Source organism: Diceros bicornis, chromosome 34 (assembly GCF_020826845.1).
Source record: "Diceros bicornis minor isolate mBicDic1 chromosome 34, mDicBic1.mat.cur, whole genome shotgun sequence".
Classification (NCBI taxonomy): Eukaryota; Metazoa; Chordata; class Mammalia; order Perissodactyla; family Rhinocerotidae; genus Diceros; species Diceros bicornis.
Window position 1 is genome coordinate 36,312,990 of NC_080773.1, and position 22,844 is coordinate 36,335,833.

At 43.0% G+C, this 22,844-nt stretch overlaps 2 protein-coding genes and 1 non-coding gene across 4 annotated transcripts in view; all 3 read left to right on the top strand.

The window, feature by feature from the left end:
• The first annotated feature begins 1,450 nt into the window (after positions 1 to 1,450).
• LOC131398002 (U6 spliceosomal RNA) lies at positions 1,451 to 1,557 on the top strand. The gene has a single exon (XR_009216801.1). It is a non-coding gene; the product is annotated as a U6 spliceosomal RNA (small nuclear RNA).
• Positions 1,558 to 3,142: 1,585 nt separating this feature from the next.
• LOC131397519 (zinc finger protein 345-like) lies at positions 3,143 to 22,166 on the top strand. 2 transcript variants are annotated; one of them, XM_058530544.1, is made up of 3 exons: positions 3,143 to 3,207; positions 6,629 to 6,752; positions 17,018 to 22,166. In XM_058530544.1, the coding sequence occupies exon 3, from the start codon at positions 17,293 to 17,295 to the stop codon at positions 19,777 to 19,779; it is 2,487 nt and encodes an 828-aa protein (XP_058386527.1). In that variant the 5' UTR covers positions 3,143 to 3,207; positions 6,629 to 6,752; positions 17,018 to 17,292; the 3' UTR covers positions 19,780 to 22,166. The 2 variants fall into 2 exon arrangements, with proteins under 2 accessions (XP_058386527.1, XP_058386526.1); XM_058530543.1 differs by having other exon boundaries at positions 17,035 to 22,166.
• LOC131397520 (zinc finger protein 586-like) overlaps positions 3,175 to 22,844 on the top strand; it is a 57,472-nt gene continuing 37,802 nt past the window's right edge. The window contains exon 1 of the mRNA XM_058530547.1: positions 3,175 to 3,207. Coding sequence (XP_058386530.1) covers positions 3,175 to 3,207 — 33 coding nt within the window. The remainder of the gene's footprint in view (positions 3,208 to 22,844) is intronic.

Consider the following 22,844-nt stretch of genomic DNA (forward strand, 5'->3'; position numbering starts at 1 on the left):
CACATCCTGTCCTTGTGCCCTTCCCCTGGTGAGGCCTCTAACATTATGTGACCTTATAGGCCCAGTAATGCACAACCAGACCCCCATTCCCACTTCTTGAAAAGCATCCCATAGACTCATTCCTGGATGCAATTCAATGGAGTAATTCAGTTGGTTGTAATTCAACGAGTCAGTGTAGACTCATTCCTTTCAACAACATCAACACATACTTCTCTGTCATTTCTTGGCTTTCAGGTTGTTGGTGCAGCGCAGAGAACAAAGAGGTACCTTCCGAACAGTGTTTCTGTAGAAGGAGTGGCACAGGTCAGGACTCTCAAGGCAGGTCCCTTCATCCAAAGGTCCACCCCTGTGATATGTGTCTCCCCATCTTGAAACACATTTTACTCTTGGCTGAGCACCATGGAATGCATCGTGGGCAGAAAGTGTTTACAGGAGAGCAGCCTGTACCAAACAATTTCATTTCAGTGCAAACCTTCAATGGCACCAGGAGCAGCACGTTGGTGAAACACTTCAGAAGCAACATGGACAGGGCCTCATTTGTGAAGAGCTGCAAATTCCATGTGTCCAGGAAGCCCTTTACTTGTGTGGTGGCTGGGAAGGACTTCCTGGCCACCTTGGGCTATCTCCATAAGCAGGCCACTCATACCAGGGAGAGAGGCCAAACAAAATCACCGAAAATGAGTTTGGCAGAAAACGTCATCAGAACTGGAGGGAACGCAAGAAAGCCTTCAGCTGCAAACACACTCTTGTTCAGGACCAGGGTGTCCACACTGGAGAAAGGTTTTATGAGTGCAGTGAATGTAGGAAATATTTTAGCTGTAGCTCCACCCTCAATCATCATTGGAAACTTCATACTGGAGAAGGACCTTAGTTGTGCAGTTCCTTTGTTCAGTATAACAAAAATGGAGCAAAGCCTCTGTGACTAGCCATCAGTCTGATTTGAATCTCACGCATCCAAACATGGAGGGGAGATTCCACCTAAGTCTAATTTATGTGGGAAGCATGTGTGGCTGTGTTGCGCTTTCTACCCTGCCCAGGGCCCTTCCCAGATTTATGTCATTAGCAGTTTCTGTTGTTGAAGCCATTTCACCTCTCCCACTTGGCAGGTCCACACAGTGTGCATCAGTCACTACCCCAATGTGCTCAAGGAAGGTGACCTCTGTTCTCCCAGGTATTGGAGCAAATTAGGAGTAGCCTGGGGCCAGCCCGGTGGCGCAGGCAGTTAAGTGCGCGCGCTCCGCTGCAGCAGCCCGGGGTTTGCTGGTTCGGATCCCGGGTGCGCACCGACGTACTGCTTGGCAAGCCATGCTGTGGCGGCATCCCATATAAGGTAAAGGAAGATGGGCACGGTTGTTAGCCCAGTGGCAGTCTTTCTCAGCAAAAAAAGAGGAGGATTGGCAGATGTTAGCACAGGGCTGATCTCCTCACACACAAAAAAAAGGATATATAAGTGCTCGCTTCGGCAGCGCATATACTAAAATTGGAACGACACAGAGAAGATTAGCATGGCCCCTGCGCAAGGATGACATGCAAATTCGTGAAGCGTTCCATATTTTTCTCTTTTAATATTTTCAATGCCTGTGGGTCAATAACAATAAATGTTTATTATACACCTACATAAAAAAAAAAGGAGTAGCCTGAGCCCTTAGGGGGTCTACATTCCCTTCTCTCTGACTAGTTGTGCCATGGACCTCCCCCAGGTTTGTCCTAGAGGATACCAGTGAATTCTACTGGCACCTTGCCAAGAAGGACTACTTTTTCAGGGACATGTTGGTCTCATGTGATACTTGTGAAGAGTTTTTCCAGTTCCCACGTCACCAACCCAAGAACTACCTGCCGCACACTGATTTGGATTGTAGGATAAGAAAGGCCTTACTGTTTAAGTTCTCTTTTTCTTGGGGATTCTATTCACTGTATGGGGTGGTTTATAAACAGATTTGGGCTCTGCAAGCATTACAACTTTTACGTAGTCCCAAATGTTGTGTGCCTCTGAGGGAATAGTGTTACTGCACAAAATTGGGGTTCTCTTTCCCAATGGGCATAAAGAAGCCAATTAATTACAGCATCAGCCTTTGGGGAAAGGAATCAGCTTTATTCTGCAAGATCGATGTGCAGGGAGGCAGGGGGCATGTGCCCTCAGATCTGTCTTCCTGATTCAGGGTTTGGGGTGAAACTTAAGAGGTTAGGTAGAACAGGATGGCACTCAGATATGCTGGTGAGACAGGTTTTGACTGGTAGGCTTCAAGCATTTATGGTAAGGTTCTAAACATTTCTGATGAGGTTCTAAACAATTATGGTAGGGTGGGGAAGGTATTTTAAAACCAGATCTTCCTGAATGATGGCCCCCTTGCTTCTGATAAGAATGCAACTTTTAAGTTCGGGTCATTTCCAGGTCCTTCAGTCCTGTGGGGAGGAGAATCTTGTGTTCTGTGGCTATTTCAGGTCAAGATTTCTTCTTCTGGGTATGCTCTGGCTGTGGGACTTTGCATATTTTCCAAAAGACAATTTTTAATTACTCCGCTGATAAGATGGGGTCAGTTGAACTGGTCCTGGAGGGCCTGCAGTTACAACAGTATTAGAGCAAAAAATGGCACGTAAGTTTTGGGCAAATTTGCTTTGCTTCTCATCGCCTTTTGGGAAAGATTTGCCATCCTAATTCACGGCCTGAATGCCTGGGTGATCAGTTGCAGAAAGCAGTCTCCAGAAATCTCACATGGCCCCTTTAAGAAGGGATGACGCCTCCTCTGCCCTTGGAGAGACAAGCATCATTTCCCAAGGTCCCTAGCGGTAGATCTTTAGTTTTGCTCCCGGAGGCCTGTGGGCAACCCCCTAGCTCGGCCTCCGCCTGTGGGCACTACATTGTCCAGAATGCTCTGCGACGAAAGATGGCGTCACTCAGCCAATGAGAGCTCAGAAAAAAGGCGTTTCCCTTTAGCCACAGGGGTGGGGGCGGGACTTTGTGCGTCCTCCTCGAGGGGGTCATTTTGGCTGTTCGCGGGTTTCTTCACTTTGTCGAAAGTTCCGAGGGGCCGGGGTGAGACGAGGAGGCGCAAGAGGAGGGTCTTTTCCCGCTGCATTGAGCGGGTCTGAGGCTCGGCGACGCCGCCGGGGGGACCCGCGCCCCAGGGCCGGGACAGGACCGCCGCTCCCGGCCCCGCTCCGCCCCGGAGTCGGATGGCGGCGGCCGCGCGGAGGAAGCCGGCTCAGGTCAGTGCTCGTGCTCCCCGCCCTCAGCCCAGCCCAGCCCAGCCCTAGAGCCCCGAGTGCGGGCGCCGCTCACGGGCCTGCAGCCCAGGCCCCGGTGTCCGGGACGGGGAGGGGGCCTGTTTCTGAGAGCCGGGGTGACGGGTGTGGGAGAGGGTCCCAGGGGAGGGCCCGGCGTGGGCAAAGGCGTGAAGGGCGACTGACCTGGGGGGAGTCGGGGGCCTGGGGTCCGTGTTCTGTGTGGAGTGAACAGACTGTGAGGAGGAATCTCGCCTGGACTGGAGGCTGAGGGGCTGTTTCTTCTCCGAGGGCCTTGGGAGCCGTGGAGGGTTGTGAACCGAAGAGGAACACAGTGTGAGTTAAAGGTCTAAAGAGTTTTCCAGGGCCGGCCTGGTGGCCTGGTGGTGAAGTTCGGCGCGCTCCACTTCGGCGGCCTGGGTTCAGTTCTGGGCGGGGACCTACACCACTCCTCAGCGGCCATGCTGGCTGCGGCTCACAGACAAAAAGAGGAAGATTGGCAACAGATGTTAGCTCAGGGCGAATCTTCCTCTGCAACAAAGAGGAAGATTGGCAACAGACGTTAGCTCAGGGCGAAACTTGCTCAGCAAAAAAGAGGAAGATTGGCAACAGATGTTAGCTCAGAGCGAAACTTTCTTAGCAAAAAAGAGGAAGATTGGCAACAGATGTTAGCCCAGGGCAAAACTTCCTCAGCAAATAAAAAAGAAAAAAAAATGTTTTTCAAAAGCTGCTCAGAGAACAGACTGGAATGGAGGTGATGAAGATAGTGAGGCACAGGGAGTTGAGTCCTCGTCCAAGGTTACAGCTGGTAAGAGGCAGGTCTGAGGACTGAGATTCCAGCACTGGGCGGGGATACAGGGGAGGCCTGCGCACGTGGAACCCAGCCATGGTTGCCCCCCTCTTCTCGCAGGTTCTGGTACTAGAAAAAGCATTTACGGAACCTACACAGGGAAGGAGAGAGCGTTCCAGTTCTTCAGTGGTCCTCACATCACCTGTGTCAGGGATTTTGGTGACTTGAGCCTTTTTCTTTGCTGTACTTCTGGCTTTTGGGTGTAGGCATCTTGGGGATACTATTAAGCCCAGGGTTCTGAGTGAGGCCAAGGGTAACATGGAGGTGTTCCCATTTCTGGCATCCACTATAAATAGGTGTGGAAGGTTATCCCAGGAACAGATACCAGCATGTGCAAATACTTGGAGGTGTGACTGAGCTGAGTACAGCAGAACTCCATTCTTTCTGTGAAGAACAGAGGTGGGGGTGGGGCGGTCAGTAATGAGGACTTAATGTGGCTGCCTGAGAAGTTGGTTGTCTATTATGGAGGTAGAGAGGTTTGGATAAGAGGAAGTAGGTGATCTTACCCAGGTCTTAATAAGCTCCATCTGGCTACAGAGACGAGCACAGTCGATTGGGTTAAGGGAGGAGGCAGGGAGCGCAGGAGGAGTGTTGATGGAGCAGAGTGGTGGTGATGGAGGTGGGAGAAAAGTTTGGATTCTAGGTCTATTTTTGAAGAAGGGCCAAGTCGATTTTGGGGTGTAGTAGTTGAGGGAGGGCCAGCCCTGTGGTCCAGTGGTTAAGATTCGGCGCTCTCACTGCTGCAGCCTGGGTTTGTTTCCCGGTCAGGGAACCACACCACGTTTCTGTTGGATATCATACTGTGGCAGCTGCTTGTTGGTGTGATGCTGAAAGCTGTGCCGCCAGTACTTCAAATACCAGCAGGGTCACCGTGGTGGACAGGTTTCAGCAGAGCTTCCAGATAAGGCAGACTAGGAGGAAGGACCTGGCCACCCATTTCTGAAAAACTTGGCCTGGAAAACCCTATGAATAGCAACGGAGCATTGTCTGATACAGCACTGGAGGATGAGTGGATGGTGCAAAAAAGACTGGGCAGGGTTCCGCTCTGCTGTACACAGGGTTGCCAGGAGTCTGAATTGACTCAATGGTGCTAACAGCTACAAAGTTGAGGGAGACGTTAGGGAGACTCCACGGTTTTGGGTTGAAGCCGCTGAAGGGATGGAAGCTCTATCAAGTGGGATGTGTAAGTTGTCAGTAGGTTTATTTTCCTTGGGAACATCAGAAGTTTTGTTCTGTCCCCGTTAATAGTCTGAGATGTTTTGGAGAACAGTGAGTAGAAGCATCAAGTGGGCAGCTGGAGACACAGGTCTGGAAATCTGAGCAGGGGATCAGGTCAGAGGCTTTCTAAAGTGGTGGCTATTGTGAGGACCAGGGTGGAGCTGTGGATCATATTTAGGAAGTGGAATACAGGATATAGTGATAATCCTGTTAGCGAGTCAGAAAGACTAGGGTGCATGCTGAGAAACGGTTCTCATGCTTAGCTCCTGGTTGAGGTTCCTGAGTATGAGAAACACAGGTGAGGGAGGGAAGTGGTCATGGAATGGTGTGGGAGAGAGGATGACCTGGCAGGTGACCAAGGCTTCCATGGGATGGGGGGGTGTGAGATGACTTCAGAGGCAGAGGAGTAATTGAGACAAGTTGACAGTGAGACTGGGGCTCCTGCTAATTCACTACTGTTCACATTCATCAGAATTGTGTGGTGAGCCTTGATGGGGTCTGGGGTGTTTCAGTCTTGCTGGTGGGTAAGATGTGGGGTGAATGTAGTCATTTGTGAGAGTCACTGTGCCTGGCAGGGAGACTGTAAGGGCTGGGGTTTTAAGAAAGATTGAATGGAGAGGGGAGGATTGTGGCTGCTGAGGGGACAGAGAGTGCGTCACTGAAGTGGAAGAGGGTCATATGGGGATTTGAAATTCACATGTGGTTCTGGGTGGCTGATCTTGAAGCAAGGATCAGAGGCAGGTGGGGAGGCCTTCAAAGCAGCATTCGAGGCTTTCCCTGGCTGTGGGACCCATCAGAGGACTGGGAAGGTACTGGATTGTGTTTGAGTTTGTCAGGCACCCTCTGGATGCCATGTGCCATGTCCATGGGTGAGTGCAGGGAGATGCCTGTATTGTAGGGCAGGGAGGTGACAGGGCTTTGAGCTCTGAAGATGTGAGAGAGGGGGTGTCTCCAGAATGATTTGTGTTTACATAGAGTGAGCTGAGGACCCTAAGGCCCTGATAGTGGGGACTCAGGGGTGAAGCATGAGCCCACATTTAGCTGTGTCTTGTGGGTACAATCTGGGAGATGCAGGGGAATTGCTTGGCAGGAGGGATGGGGCCCTGCCTGCCAGGCCCAGAGCTTGGATGGCCTCTCTGTGCCCCCTGCCTGTTATTGCTGAAGGCTGAACACAGTGATGAATGGGACTCTGAGGAGAGAGTGGGTATCACTGGCAGCAGGGCCTGGTATGTGCTCTGAGGTGAGGAGCTCTGGAGGAGGAGTATGGACTAGATGTGTGAGATGATGGAGTGTGGGTTCTGATAAAGTTCATGGTTTCATCTCTCCCTATCTTGACAGGACAGTATGACCCTTGGAGACGTTGCCATGTACTTCTGAGACAAATGGAGGCTCCTTGATGAAGCTCAGAGGCACTTGTACCTCGATGTGATGCTGGAGAACTTGGCACTCATATCCTCGCTGGGTAAGGCCCTCACCCTCCCCGTGACCTGGACTAGGCTCTGTATCCTGCCTCACCCCCCTTTCCCCAGGGGGTGCTCTGTCCTTCTCACTCGGAAATGTGGGCACTGCTTGCTTCCCCAGCTCTCTGGGTAGTAGCTGTGTTGCTGAGGCTGGGGTGTTGCAGTGCCCTCTTCTCTCCCCTGCAGCCCCAGTACCCTCTGTGCTGAACCCTCATAGGGAAGGATTCCAGGTCAGTAGTCTTGCAGTGAGACTAATGGATGGCACCTTGCTTGCCTTCTCCCTGGCCAGGTGAACGTGTCCAGCTCCATGGCACTGGTGTGTGTATGACAGGGTTTACTCCCTTCCTTTAGCTGAAATTTCCTAGCACCTGCCTATGCCAGGAATTGCAGGCATTGTCATGGTCACTACTTTCCTGGGCCATGGGCTACTTTTCAAGACTATCCTATAAAGTACTTTTTATAGTGTTTAGACCTCTTCCCCAATTCCTACTCACCCTGCTTTATTAAAGTATAATTGAGGAATAAATTTATATGTATTTAAGTTGTATAGCACGATGATTGAATAACATATACATTATGAAAGAATTACCACAACGATGTTAGTTAATGCACCCATCACCTGAGCTAATTATCTTTGTGTTTCTTTTTTGTTTTTTGGTGAGAACACTTAAGATCTACTCTCTTAGCAAATTTCTAGTGTACAGTAGAGCATGATTAACTATTGTCACCATGCTGTACATTAGATCCTCAAAACTAATTCATCTTATTAATGGAAGTGTGTGCCCTTTGACCAACCTTTCCCTATTTCCCCAACCCTCAGCTTCTGGCATTCTACTTTCTGATTCTGTGAGTGTGACTTTTTATTTTAGATTCTACATAGAAGTAATACCATACAGTATTTGTCTCTGTCTGAATGGCTTATTTCGCTTAGCGTAATGTCCTTCACGTTCATGACTGAATAGTCCAGTGTGTGTGTGTCTCACATTTTGTTTATCAGTTCATGCACTGATGAACATTTAGTTTCCCTATCTGGGCTATTGTGAATAATGCTGCAATGAATATGCACGTGCAGATATTTCTTAGAGATACTGATTTTGTTTCCTTGGGATATATACCCAGAAGTGGGAATGGTGGATCACATGGAAGTTTTCTTTTTAATTTTTTGAAGAACTTCCATAATATTTTCCATAATGACACTAATTTCCGTTCTCAGCAACAGTGTTTAAGGGTTCCCTTTTCTCTGCATTAATTTGATATAGTCCCACTGGTTGATTTTTAGCTTTTGTTGCCTATGATTTTGATGTCATATTCAAAAAATCATTACCAATAACAATGTCAAGAAGACGTTTCTCTATATTTTCTTCTATGAGTTTTAAGGTTTCACTTCATACATTTAAATTTAAGTCTTTAATCCATTCTGAGTTCATTTTCATGCATGTTATGAGTATCCTGTTTCATTTTTTTGCCTGTAGCTGTCCAGTTTTCCAAGCACTATTTGTTGGAGAGACTATCCTTACCCCCTTGTGTGTTCCTGGTGCCCTTGTCAAAGATTAGTTGACTGTACATGTGTGGGTTTACTTCTGGGCTCTCTCTGTTTTGTTCCATTGGTCTGTCTGTTTTTATGCTAGTACCATACTGTTTTGATTACTATAGCCTGTAAGGTAGATTGAAATCAGGAATGTGATGCCTCGATTGTATGTTCTTGGCTCCTTTGTTGAAGACTAGCTGTCCATAGATGTGTAGTTTTATTTCTGGGCTCTCAATTCTGTTCCATTGATCTGTGTGTCTGTTTCTCTGCCAGTACCATGCTGTTTTGTTTATTATAGCCTTGTAGAATGTTTTTAATTCATGGGGTGTGACACCTTTGTCTTTGTTCTTGTTTTCTCAGGATTGCTTTGGCTATTTGGGTGGGGTCTTTTGTTGTTCCATGTGAATTTTAGAATTCTTTGTTCTATATCTGTGAAGAACGTTGGTCGGAATCTGTAGGTTGCTTTAGGCAATATGGACATTTTAACTATGTTTGTTCTTCCAGTCCATGAGCATGGATTATCTTTCCATTTCTTTATGTCTTCTTGAATTTCTTTCAATAATGTCTTATAGTTTTCAGTGTATAGGTCTTTTGCCTCCTTGGTTAAATTTATTCCTAGGTATTTTACTCTTTTTGTTGCAGTTGTAAATGGGGTGGTATTATTTTTTTTGAGGAAGATTGGCCCTTAGCTAACATCTGTTGCCAATCTTCTTCTTTTTTGTTTTTTTCTTTTTTCTCCCCAAAGCCCCAGTACATAGTTGTATATCCTAGCCGGGAGGTCCTTTTAGTTCTTCTATGTGGGATGCCGCCTCAGTGTGGCTTGAGGAGCAGTGAGCAGGTCCGCACCCAGGATCCAAACCAGCAAACCCTGGGCCACCAAAGCGGGCCACACGAACTTAACTGCTACAACACCTGGCCAGCCCTGGGATTGTATTTTTGATTTCTCTTTCTTCTAGTTCATTATTAGTTTGTAGAATGCACCTGATTTTTGTATGTTGCTTTTCTACCCTGCAACTTTACTGTATTCATTATGTATTTCTAACAGCTTTTTGGTGGATTCTTTAGTGTTTTCCATGTGTAGAATCATGTTATCCACAAATAGTGACAGTTTACTTCTTTCTTTCCAATTTGGATACCTTTTATTTCTCTTTCTTGCCTAATTGTTCTGGGTAGGACTTCCAATAATGTGTTGAATAAGAATGGCAAGAGTGGGCATCCTTGTCTTGTTCCTGTTCTAAGAGGGATAGCTTTCTGTTTTTCACCATTGAGTGTGATGTTGGCTGTGGGTTTGTCATGTATGACCTTTATAATGTTGAGATGCTTTCCTTTTTACCCATTTTATTGAGAGTTTTTATAATAATAGATGTTGGATCTTGTCAAATGCTTTCTCTGCATCTATTGAGATGATCATGTGATTTTATCTTCATTTTGTTAATGTGGTGTATCACATTGATTGATTTGCAGATGTTAACCATCCCGGCATCCCTGGAATAAATCCCACTTGATTGTGCTGTGTGATCCTTTTATTTATTTATTTATTTATTTTTTGTGAGGAAGATCAGCCCTGAGCTAACATCCAATGCCAATTCTCTTCTTTTTTTGCTGAGGAAGATTGGCCCTGGGCTAACATCCATGCCCATCTTCCTCTACTTTTATGTGGGATGCCACCACAGCATGGTTTGACAAGTGGTGCGTCGGTGCGTGCCTGGGATCCGAACCTGTGAACCCAGGCTGCCGAAGCGGAGCATGTACACTTAACCGCTGCACCACCGGGCCGGTCCCGATCCTTTTTTTTTTTATTATTGAGGTCATAATAGTTTATAACATTGTGAAATTTCAGCTGTACATTATCATTTGTCAGTCACCATATAAATGTGCCCCTTTACCCCTTAGTCCCCCCCAACTCCCTTCCCCTCTGGTAACCACTAATCGGTTCTCTTTGTCTGTGTGTCAGTTTATCGTCCACATATGAGTGAAATCATGCGATATTTATCTTTGTCTGGCTTATTTCGCTTAACATAATACCCTCAAGGTCCATCCATCTTGTTGCAAATGGCACAATTTTGTTTTTTTTTTTATGGCTGAGTAGTATTCCGTTGTATATATATACCACATCTTCTTTATCCATTCATCAGTCGATAGGCACTTGGGGTGCTTCCACATCTTCGCTATTGTGAATAATGCTGCAGTGAACATAGGTGTGCATAAGCCTCTTCGAATTGTTGATTTCAAGCTCTTTAGATAAATACCCAATAGTGGGATAGCTGGATCATATGGTATTTCTATTTTAATTTTTTGAGAAATTTCCATATCTTTAATTTTCCTCTATGTTTGCAATAGTGGCTGCACCAGTTTGCATTCCCACCAGCAGTGTATGAGGGTTCCCTTTTTTCCACATCTTCTCCAACATTTGTTATTTTTTGTCTTGGTGATTATAGCCATTCTAACGGGTGTAAGGTTATATCAGTGTAGGTTTGATTTGCATTTCCCTGATGATTAGTGATGTTGAACATCTTTTCATGTGCCTATTGGCCATCTGTATATCTTCTTTGGAAAAATGTCTGTTCAAATCCTCTGCCCCCCCCCCCTTTTTTTTTTGGTGAGGAAGATTAGCCCTGAGCTAACATCTGTTGCCAATCCTCCTCTTTTTGCTGAGAGAGATTGGCCCTGGGCTAACATCTGTGACCATCTTCCTTTACTTATTATATATGGGACACCTGCCACCGCATGGCTTGATAAGCAGTGCATAGGTCCATGTCTGGGATCCAGACCTATGAACCCTGGGCTGCCGAAGCAGAGCACATGAAGTTAACCACTATGCCACCGGGCTGGGCCCCCTCTGCCCATTTTTTGATCACGTTGTTTTTTTGTTGTTATGTTGTGTGAGTTCTTTATATATTTTGGAGATTAACCCGGTCAGATATGTGATTTGCAAATATTTTCTCCCAGTTGGTGGGTTGTCTTTTCGTTTTGTTCCTGGTTTCCTTTGCCTTGCAGAAGCTCTTTAGTCTGATGAAGTCCCACTTGTTTATTTTTTCTTTTGTTTCCCTTGCCTGGGTAGATATGGTATTCAAAAAGATCCTTCTAAGATCGATGTCAAAGAGTGTACTGACTGTATTTTCTTCTATGAGTTTTATGGTTTCAGGTCTCACCTTCAAGTCTTTGATCCATTTTGAGTTAATATTTGTGTATGGCGAAAGATAATGGTCTACTTTCATTCTTTTGCATGTGGCTGTCCAGTTTTCCCAGCACCATTTATTGAAGAGACTTTCCTGTCTCCAGTGTATATTCTTAACTGCTTTGTCAAAGATTAGCTGTCCATACATGTGTGGTTTTATTTCTGGGCTTTCAATTCTGTTCCATTGATCTGTGTGTCTGTTTTTGTGCCAGTACCTGATCACTATATTATTTTGATTACTAGAGCTTTGTAGTAAATTTTGAAGTCGGGTTTTGCTGCCTCCAGCTTTGTTCTTTTTTTTCAGAATTGCTTTAGCTATTTGGGGTATTTTGTTGCCCCATATGAATTTTAGGATTCTTTGTTCTATTTCCGTGAAGGATGTCATTGGGATTCTGATTGGAATTGCGTTGAATCTGTGGATTGCTTTAGGTAGAATGGACATTTTAACTGTATTTCTTCTTTCAATCCATGTGCATGGGGTATCTTTCCATTTCTTTATGTCATCGTTGATTGCTTTCAATAGTGTTTTGTAGTTTTCATTGTATAGGTCTTTCACCTCCTTGGTTAAATTTATTCCTAGGTATTTTATTCTTTTTGTTGCGATTGTAAATGGGATTGTATTCTTCACTTCTTTTTCTCTTAGTTCGTTATTAGAGTGTAGAAATGCAACTGATTTTTCTAAGTTGCTTTTGTACCCTGCAACTTGGCTGTAGTTGTTGATTATTTCTAATAATTATCCAATTGGTTCTTTAGGGTTTTATATGTATAAAATTGTCTTCTGCAAACAGCGAGAGTTTCGCTTATTCATTGCCTATTTGGATTTCTTTTATTTCTTTTTCTTGCCTAATTGCTCTTGCGAAAACCTCCACTACTATGTTGAATAAGAGTGATGAGAGTGGGCGCCTTTGTCTTGTTCCTGTTCTCAGGGGGATGGCTTTCAGTTTTCCCCCGTTGAGTATGATGTTGGCTGTGGGTTTGTCATATATGGCCTATATTATGTTGAGATACTTTCCTTCTATACCCGTTTTGTTGAGAGTTTTTATCATAAATGGATGTTGGGTCTTGTCTCATGCTTTCTCTGCATCTGTTGAGGTGGTCATGTGGTTTTATTCCTTATTTTGTTAATGTGCTATGTCGCATTGATTTGCAATGTTGAACCATCCCTATATCTCTGGAATAAATCCCACTTGATCATGGTGTATGATCTTTTCAATGTATTCCTGTATTCAGTTTGCCAATATTTTGTTGAGGATTTTTGCATCTATGTTCATCAGCAATATTGGCCTGTAATTTTCCTTCTTTGTGTTGTTCTTGTCTGGCTTTGGAATCAGGTTGTTGTTGGCCTTATAAGATGTGTTGGGAATTGTTCTGTCTTCTTCCACTTTTTGGAATAGTTTGAGAAGGATAGGTATTCAGTCTTCTTTGAATGTTTGGTAGAATTCTCCAGAGAAGCCTTCTGGTCCTTGACTTATTTTTTGGGAGATTTTTGCTTACTATTTCAATCTCTTTACTTGTGATTGATCTATTCAGATTCTCTATTTCTTCTTGATTCAGTTCTGGGAGGTTGTATGAGTCTAAGAATTTATCCATTTCTTCTTGGTTTTCCAATTTGTGGGCATATAGTTTTTCATAGTATTCTCTTATAATCCTCGTATTTCTGTGGTATCCATTGTAATTTCTCCTTTTTCATTTCTAATTTTATTTATTTGAGCCTTCTCTTTTTTTGTTAGTCTGGCTAAGAGTTTGTCAATTTTATCTTCTCAAAGAACCAGCTCTTTGATCCTTTCTAGTGTTTTTTTGGTTTCAATTTCATTTATTTCTGCTCTAACTTTTATCATTTTCCTCCCTCTTCTGACTTTGGGCTTTGTTCTTCTTTTTCTAATTCCATTAGGTATAGTTTAAGATTGCTTATTTGAGATTTTTCGTGTTTGTTAAGGTGGGCCTGTATAGCTATGAATTTCCCTCTTAGGACCACTTTTCGTGCATCCCATATGAGTTGGTACGGTGTATTTTCATGTTCATTTGTCTCCAGATATTTTTTGATTTCTCCTTTAATTTCTTCAGTGATTCATTGGTTGTTCAGTAGTGTGTTGTTTAGTCTCCTCATATTTGTCACTTTCCCAATTTTTTTCTTGTAGTTGATTTCTGGTTTTATAGCATTGTGGTTGGAAAAGATGCTTGGTATGATTTCAATCTTCTTAAATTTATTGAGGCTTGCCTTGTTTCCCAACATATGGTCTGTCCTTGAGAATGTTCCAGTGCACTTGAGAAGAATGTGTATTCTGCTGTTTTTAGATGGAGTGTTCTATATATATATATTAAGTCCATCTGGTCTAGTTTTTCATTTAATTTGGCTGTTTCCTTGTTGAGTTTCTGTCTGGAAGATTTATCCACTGATGTAAGTGGGATGTTAAGGTCTCCTACTATTATTGTGTTGTTATTAATATTTCCTTTTAGGTGTGTTAATAGTTGCTTTATGTATTTTGGTGCTCCTGTGTTGGGTGCATATATATTTTATAAGTGTTATGTCTTCTTGATGGTGTGTCCCTTTTATCATTATGTACTGCCCCTCTTTGTCTCTCATTGCCTTTTTTATCTTGAAGTCTACTTCTGTCTAAGTATGGCGACACCTACTGTCTTTTGTTTGCCATTAGCTTGGAATATTGTCTTCCATCCTTTCATTCTGAGCCTGTGTTTGTCTTTAGAGCTGAGATGTGTTTCCTGGAGGCAGCATATTGTTGGGTCTTGTTTTTTAATCCATCTAGCCACTCTATGTCTTTTGATTGGAGAATTAATCCATTTACATTTAAAGTGATTATTGATATATGAGGGCTTAATGCTGTCATTTTCTCACTTGTTCGTAGGTTGTTCTGTATTTCCTTTGTTTCTCATCCCATGTATTTCGGACTGTCTATTCAATTTGGTAGTTCTGTATGATGGTTTTCTCAATTTTCTGTTTGTTTATTGTCTGTATATCTCTGTTCTGATTATTTGTTTAGTGCTTACCATGAGGTTTGTATAAAAGATCTCGTAGATGAGATAGTCCATTTTCTGATAGCCTTCTTATTTCCTTAGTTTAAGCTGATTCCTTTAGTTTAAGCTGATTCCATTCCTTTCCTCTTCCCCTTCTGTGTTACTGTTGTCACAACGTATTCCATCTTGTGTTGTGAGTTTGTGGTTAAAATGACAAGATTATAATTATTTTTGATGTTTTCCTTCCCTTTATCTTTAATGTTATTATTGCTAACCTGTTCTCATAGACAGCTGCAATTTCCTGATTTTGTCTGCCTGTTTATTGCCTTGCTCAAGGCTTTCTAAACTCTTTCCCTTTTTTTTCAGGTATGAGGGCCTTCTTGAGCATTTCTTATAGGGAGAGTCTTGTGGTAATGGACTCCTTTTGCTTTTGTTTATCTGGGAAAGTTTTTATTTCTCCATCATATCTGAAGGATATTTTCACTGGATAGAGTATTCTTGGCTGGAAGTTTCTGTCTTTCAGAATTTTGAATATATCATTCCACTCTCTCCTGGCCTGTAAGTTTTCTGCTGAGACATCCACTGAAAGCCTGATAGGAGTTTCTTTGTAAGTTATTTTCTTCTGCCTTCTTGCCCTTAATATTTTTTCTTTGTCATTGACTTCTGTTAGCTTTATACTATATGCCTTGGAGAAGGTGTTTTTACATTGATATATTTAGGAGTTCTAGTAGCTTCTTCGACTTGTATTTCCAGGTCCTTCCCCAGGTTTGGGAAGTTCTCAGCTATTATTTCTTTGAACAAGCCTTCTGCTCCATTCTCCCTCTTTTCTCCTCCTGGGGTACTTATTATCTTTATTTTACTTTTCTTAGTTGAGTCGGATAGTTCTTGTAGTTTTTTTTTTTTTTTTTTTAAATCTTAGTTCCGTCTCCTCCTCCTCCTGAATCATTGCTAGACTTCTATCTTCGAGCTCACTAATTGTCTCTTCCATATGGTCTACTTACTGAGAGAGTTTTATCATGAAAGTATGCTGAATGTTTTGAAATGCGTTTTCTGGCATATATTTCGGTGATCATATGATTTTTATCCTTCATTCTGTTAAGGTAGTGTATCATATTGATTCATTTCCATATATTGAGGCATCCTTGCATCCCAGGGATAAATCCCACTTGATCTTGGTGTGTCATGTTTTTAATGTACTGTCAAATTGGGTTTGGTAACAGTTTAGTGAATATGTCTGCACGCATGTTCATCAGAAATATTGGGGTGTAATTTTCTTTTTTTAAAGTGATCTTATGTGGCTTTGGTAGCACGATAATGCTGGCCTCATAAAATGAGTTTGGAATCAGTCCATTCTCTTCAGTTTCTGGAAGAGTTTGTGGAGGATTGATGTTATTTCTGCTTGAAATGTTTGGTAGAATTCACCAGTGATAAAAAGCCCTGGTGCTGGGCTTTTTATCATTTACAGATTTTTGGTTAGTGCTTCAATCTAATTACTAGTTATACATCTATTCAGATTTTCATGATTCAGTCTTGGTAAGTTCTGTTTGTAGGAATTTATCCGTTTCTTCTAGGTTATCCAATCTGTTTGCATTTAATTGTTGATAGTGGTCTGTAATGATCCTTCGTGTTTCTGTAGTATAAGTTGTAATGTTCCGCTTTCATTTCTGATGCTTTGAGTCTTCTTAGTGTACCTAAAGCTTTGTAAATTTTATGTTTTCAGAAATGAAATCTGTGTTATTTATCTTTTCTATGTTTCTAGTCTCTGTTTCATTTATTTCGGCTCTGCCCTTTATTCTTTTTTCTCTAGTTCCTTGAGATATAAAGTTAGGTTGTTTATTTGAGATCTTTCTTTTTCCTAATTTAGGCATTTAGTGCTCTAAATTTCCTTCTCAGAAGTACTTTTGCCGTTTCCCGTAAGTTTAGGTATGTTGTGTTTCTACTTTCTTTGTCTTAAGGTATTTTTTGGTTTCTTCTTGGACCTATTGGTTTTTCAGGATTGTGTTAATTTCCACATATTTTTTGAATTTTACAGCTTTTCTTCTCTTATTGGTCTCCGGTTTCATACTACTGTGGTTGGAAAAGATACTTGATATTATTTCAGTCTTCTTAAATTCGTTAAGACTGGTTTTATGACCTGTATGTATGATCTGTGCTAGAGAAGGTTCTCTGTGTGCTTGAGAAGAATATATTTTGCTGCCTTTTGGTGGAATGCTCTGTATGTGTCTATTAAGTCCATTTGATCCAAAGTAGAGTTCAAGTCCAAAGTTTCCTTAGTGATTTTCTGTCTGGATGATCTACCCATTGTTGGAAGAGGAATATTGAAGTCCTCTATTATTGTTGTGTTATTGTCTATTTCTGTCTTGTACACCCTACCACTTCCTTGTGTCCCACCGTATTTTTGTATCCTTCCCCTGGTCAGGTCTCCACCATTCTTTGACCTTAGGGGCCTGGTAATACAAGCAGCACTTCAACTGTTTGCCAACTTTCTTGTCTTTAAGAGCATCCCATAGACGCATTCCTAGATGAAGCAGATAAACGTTTGTGAGGGGATTGCCCACTCCCTGTAAAGTTAACATGTGCTTCTCCAGGATTTCTTTGTGTACAGGTTGCAGCTGCGGAGCAGAGGACGTAGAGGCCATCTTTCAACAAAGCATTTTGAGGTGTGTCACCAGCCACGACTCCTACTATAGCTTTGTCTTCTCCAAAGACTCACCCCTGTGAGACGGGTGGTCCAGTCTTGTGAGACATTTTCCACTTGGCTGAGCAGTTGGGAACACAACACAGCCTGAAACTGTTGAAGTGTGGCGCCTGTGTGAAGCGATTTTATTTCAGTGCAAACTTGCAACAGCACCAGGAGCAGCACATGGGAGAGAAACCCTTCAGAAGCAGCATGGACAGGGACTCGTTTGTAAAGAGCTGCAGATTCCATATGTCAGGGAACCCCTTTCCCTGGGGGGAGGTTGAGGAGGACTTCCTCGCCAGCATTGGACATCTCCAACAACAGGCCACTCACACCAGGGAGAAGCCAAAGGAACTCGCCCAGTGCGAGGCCACTTTACCAAGCAGAAGTCATTACACCTGGGGAGAATACAATAAAGCCTTCAGCCCTAAAGGCACGCTTATTCAATTCCAGGGTGTTCACAGTGGAAGACAGTGTTTTGTGTGCCATGAGTGTGGGAGAACATTCAGGTACAAATCCTCATTTGTTGTGCACCAGAGAGTCCACACAGGAGAAAGGCTTCATGTGTGTCAAGAATGTGGCAAATCTTTTAGGCAAAGCTCAACCCTGAATCAGCATCGAAGAATTCATGCTGGGACAAGGCTGTGCAAATGCAGCAAATGTGGAAAATCGTTAAGCCACCAATCTGTCCTCATTCATCCCCAGAGAGGGCACAGTGGAGAAAACAGCTATCTGTGCAGTGATTGTGCAAAATCTTTTAGCCGTAGGTTGGTGTTCATTCAACACAGGAGAGTTCAAATTGGAGGGAGGCCTTATAAATGTAGTGACTGTGTGAAATCTTTTACCTCTAGCTCTGCCCTCAATTATCATCGGAGATCTCACAAAGGAGATAGGCCTTATGAGTGTGGTGATTGTGGAAAATATTTTTTCTCTAGGTCTGTCCTCTGTTATCATCAGAGACTTCATTCTGGAGAAAGGCCTCACAAGTGCAGTGAATGTGGGAAATGTTTTATCTTTAGTTCCCAACTCCATTATCATCAGAGAGTTCACAGTGGGGAAAGGCCTTTTGAGTGTAGTGAATGTGGGAAGTCCTTTACTCGAAGAAATCACCTCATTCTACACCTAAGAGTTCACTCAGGAGAAAGGCCTTATGAGAGCACTGAATATGGGAAATCTTTTACATGTACCTCCACCCTCCAGTTTCATCAGCGAGGTCACCTTGGAGAAACAACTTATAAGTATAGTGACTGTGCAAAATCTTGTACCTCTAGCTCTGCCCTCAGTTATCATTGGAGATCTCACACAGGAGAAAGACCATATGAGTGCGCTAAATGTAGGAAATCCTTTAAGGATAGAAGCCAATTCAATCAACACCAGAGAGCTCACACTGGAGAACGGCCTTATGTGTGCACAGAATGTGGGAAATCCTTTATTCAAAGAAATTGTCTCATTTCACACCAGAGAGTTCACACAGGAGAAAGACCTTACAAATGCAAGAAATGTAGGAAGTCTTTTACCTCTAGCTCCAGCCTTCGTTATCATCAGAGTACTCACACAGGAGAAAGACCTTATAAATGCAGCGAATGTGGGAAATCTTTTACCATGAGCTCTGTCCTCCGTTATCATCAGAGGATTCATAGTGGAGAAAGGCCTTATGAGTGCAGTGAATGTGGGAAATGTTTTATCTTTAGCTCCCAACTGCGTTATCATCAGAGAGTTCACACTAGAGAAAAGCCTTACAAGTGTAGTGAATGTGGGAAATCTTTTAAGAATAGGTGGAAGTTCATTATACACCACAGAGTTCACACTGGAGAAAGGCCTTATGTGTGCAGTGAATGTGGGAAGTCCTTTACCCAAGGAAATCTCCTCACTATACATCTAAGAGTTCATTCTGGAGAAAGGCCTTATGAGTGCAGTGAATGTGGGAAGTCCTTTACTCAAAGAAGTCACCTCACTATACATCTAAGAGTTCATTCTGGAGAAAGACCTTATGAGTGCAGTGAATGTGGGAAATCCTTTATCCAAAAAAAGAATCTCATTTTACATCAGAGAGGTCACACAGGAGAAAGGCCTTATGAGTGCAATGAATGTGGGAAATCTTTTATCCAAAGAAAGAACCTCATTTTACATCAGAGAGGTCACAGAGGAGAAAGGCCTTATGAGTGCAATGAATGTGGGAAATCTTTTACCTCTAGCTCAGGCTTCCATTATCATAACAGAGTTCACACAGGAGAACGGCCTTATGAGTGCAACGAATGTGGGAAATCTTTCACCTCTAGCTCGGGCCTCTATTATCATTACAGAGTTCACTCAGGAGAAAGACCTTTTGAGTGCAGTGAATGTGGGAAGTCTTTTACTTCTAGCTCGGGTCTCCATTATCATCAGCGAGTTCACACAGGAGAAAGGCCTTATGAGTGCAGTGAGTGTGGGAAATCTTTTACCTCTAGCTCTGGCCTCTGTTACCATCAGCGAGTTCACTCAGGAGAAAGGCCTTATGAGTGCAGTGAATGTGGGAAATCTTTTACCTCTAGCTCGGGCCTCCGTTACCATCAGAGAGTTCACACAGGAGAAAGGCCTTATGAGTGCACCGAATGTGGGAAATCTTTCACCTCTATCTCGGGCCTCTGTTATCATCACAAAGTTCACTCAGGAGAAAGGCCTTATGAGTAATACAAATGTGGAAATCATTTATCACTAGTCCTAGACTCCATTGTCATCAGAGAGGTGACATAGAGAAAGGTCTTGTGAGAGCAATGAACATGGGAAATCTTTTATGGGAAAATCTACCTTCAACATCAGAGAGTTCAAATTAGAGAAAGACATAGATGTGCAAGGGATGTGCAATTCCCTGGTTTGGTGTAAGGACACCAGAGGAAACTGAGAAGCCATTTGTCTGAATTGAATCTCATACATCTGGACATGCACAGTGGGGAGTGTCCCCGTAACTTATGGGAAGCATGTGTGGTATGTTGCCTTTTCCAGGCTGTCTAGGACTCTTGCCACATTTATGTCACTGCTGATTTCTGCAGCCAAAGCCCTTTCACCTCTACCACCTGGCAGGTCCACAGTGTGCATCAGTTACCACCCCAGTATGCTCAGGAAAGCTGACCTCTGTTTTCTCGTGTATTGGAGCAGATTAGGAATAAGCTGAGCCCTTAGGTCAGCTTTCGTCCTTGACTACGTTGGACATGGACCTGTGTCAGTATTGACTCGGGATATTATATGGGTTTGGCTGGCAGCTTTTCACAAAGAACGACATTTTCCAGGACATTTTGGCCTCACGTGATACTTGTGGTGAGTTTTTCCAGCTTCCTAGTCATGAGCTGGAGAATTGCCTTGTCTTGTACAATAATGAAGGCATTACTGTTTAAGTTCTCTTTTAATTTTGGGTGTTCTATCACTGTGTGGGGTAGTTTATAAACAGATTTGGGCTCTACAAGCATGAAGGGAAAACACTTTTTAAGGGTCCCAAACTTTCTGTGCCTGAGGAGAGACAGTATGATGACAGAAAATAATTAGGCAGTTTTCACTAAATTTGTGAATTGCCACCTATAGCCTCCTAGGAAAGACTGCAGGGCTTTCTGGTCCTCATTTGAGACCTAGATACTATGTGTTTCCAGAGTCTCAGTGATGGCCTTGAGGAGACGGCTGGTGTGAGAATTTCAAGTGCATCTGAGAGCACCATGAATTTTTTCCTTCCTCACAGGAGGTTTCACAGGAGACAACAGCACTGTGGAGGGGATATCTTCCCCAGATCTACAAATAGCCATGTGCCCTGATGTCCACAGTTCAATGGGTGAGGGTCACTGGTTGTAAGACCATTGGGTCCAGGGGAAACCATAGTTGATAGAGAAACGCTGGCTTAACAGGGAGTGGAGGAGACTGCAGCCAGCTAGATGGAATTTGCCTCTTCTAGAAGTGCGTCCAGAAATGGTTCTGTGACAGTGACTGTGCAGGCTCAGTTTGTACACAAATCTCAGCACCGCCAGTCATGTTTATCTTGTGTAGCTGATGTCATTGTCATAAAAAATAAATGCTTTTGGGGCCGGCCCAGTGGCACAAGCGGTTAAGTGCACGTGCTCCGCTGCGGCGGCCTGGGGTTTGCTGGTTTGGATCCTGGGCGTGCACCGACACATCGCTTGTCAAGCGATGCTGTGGCGGTGTCCCGTATAAAGTGGAGGAAGATAGGCATGGATGTTAGCCCAGGGCCAGTCTTCCTCAGCAAAAAGAGGAGGATTGGCAGATGTTAGCTCAGGGCTGATCTTCCTCATAAAAAATAAAATAAAAAAAATAAAAACTTGTGTGGATTTCTGTAGTCTCCAGTATTGTTTACCTCAGGGCCATTACTGCACAGGCAGGAAAGAACAATGGGGATTCATAGTCCATGGATGTGGCTCTTGTGACCCAGGCAGCATTCCTGTTGACTCAGGTGGACATCTCCTTCATTGCTCCCCGTATTTGTTGTCACTGAGGGAAGAATGACCCCCCGGGGGCATGAGGAGACAAATGGTGGAGTCGATAAAGGGTTGCCAAATCTATTTTCCAAAAAGAGTGGGACATAGTTTTTTTTTTCTCTTGAACCAATTTTTAAAGCGTTATTAAGGTATAATTTACATGTACTAAACTACGTGTATGTAAAGTGTACAATTTTATAACTTGACATGTATGAACTTCTGAAACTATCATTATAGTCCTGAGAATGACCTTACCTGTCTTGGTATATTTGCCTCACATCCCATCATCATCTCTCCTTGCTCTTCTGACCTATCCAGCTAACCATTCATTTACTTTCCTTTACAAAGATACCTTTGCATTTTCTTGAATTTGTATGAGTGGAAGCATAAGCTGTTTAGTGTATTTTTTTTTTTTTTTTTTTTTTACTGATTTCCTTAATGTTTCATAATTAGACATTTACCAATGATATATGAGTAGATCATCCTTTTTTCCTGAGTAATAGTCTTATCTTTGGATATGCCACTGTTCATCTTTTTATGGTCATGTAGCTTATTTCTAAATTTTAACTATTCAAAATAAAGGTGTTGCAAACATTGGCCTCAGTTCTTTATAAGATCTGTGTTTCTTTTATCTTTGTCGATAACCTAGAGTGCAATGTCTGAGTCACAGGGTAGATGAATGTTTTCAACTCTTGAAGAAACTGCCAGCCGGTGATCTAACATGAGTGCCCTCTTTTGCACTCCCGCCAGCAGTGTGTGCAAGTTCCATTTCCTCCAAGTCCCTGCCAATACTTGATGTGGTCATTCTTCAATGTCAGCCTTTTGATAAATGTGTAGTTTTAGCTCAGTGTCATTTTAATTGCATTGCCCAAAGGTTCTTGATTTGGAGCATTTTTTCATGTCTTTATTTGCCAATTTATTGTACAATTTCTGTTCATCCCATTTGCGTATTTTTTTTCACATGAGTTATGGCTATTTCCCTTTGAATTTTCAAATAAGACAGCGAAGCAACAAAGACATATGTTGGAATTTTTCTCTTAAATGGCATGAGCAGCATTTTTCTTTATGGAGTCATTGTTTCTAAATACTAGAAAGATGTTTCCTCATTGTTTTTCACACAGTTTTGTGTCACACATAATGTCATGGGCAGAAACACTATACATGGTTAAGTGTCGTCTGCATTGTTACCATAATCTCCATCACATAAGTCCAGGCATTCACTAATACAGTAAATCTAGCCCTGGTCTGTCGTGTTTGCCAACTTCCTAAGTGTAAATTCTC

What these genes read in the sequence shown, in the direction of transcription:
- LOC131397519 (XM_058530544.1), top strand. Translation starts at nt 17,293, where the DNA reads ATGGGAGAGAAACCCTTCAGAAGCAGCATGGACAGGGACTCGTTTGTA.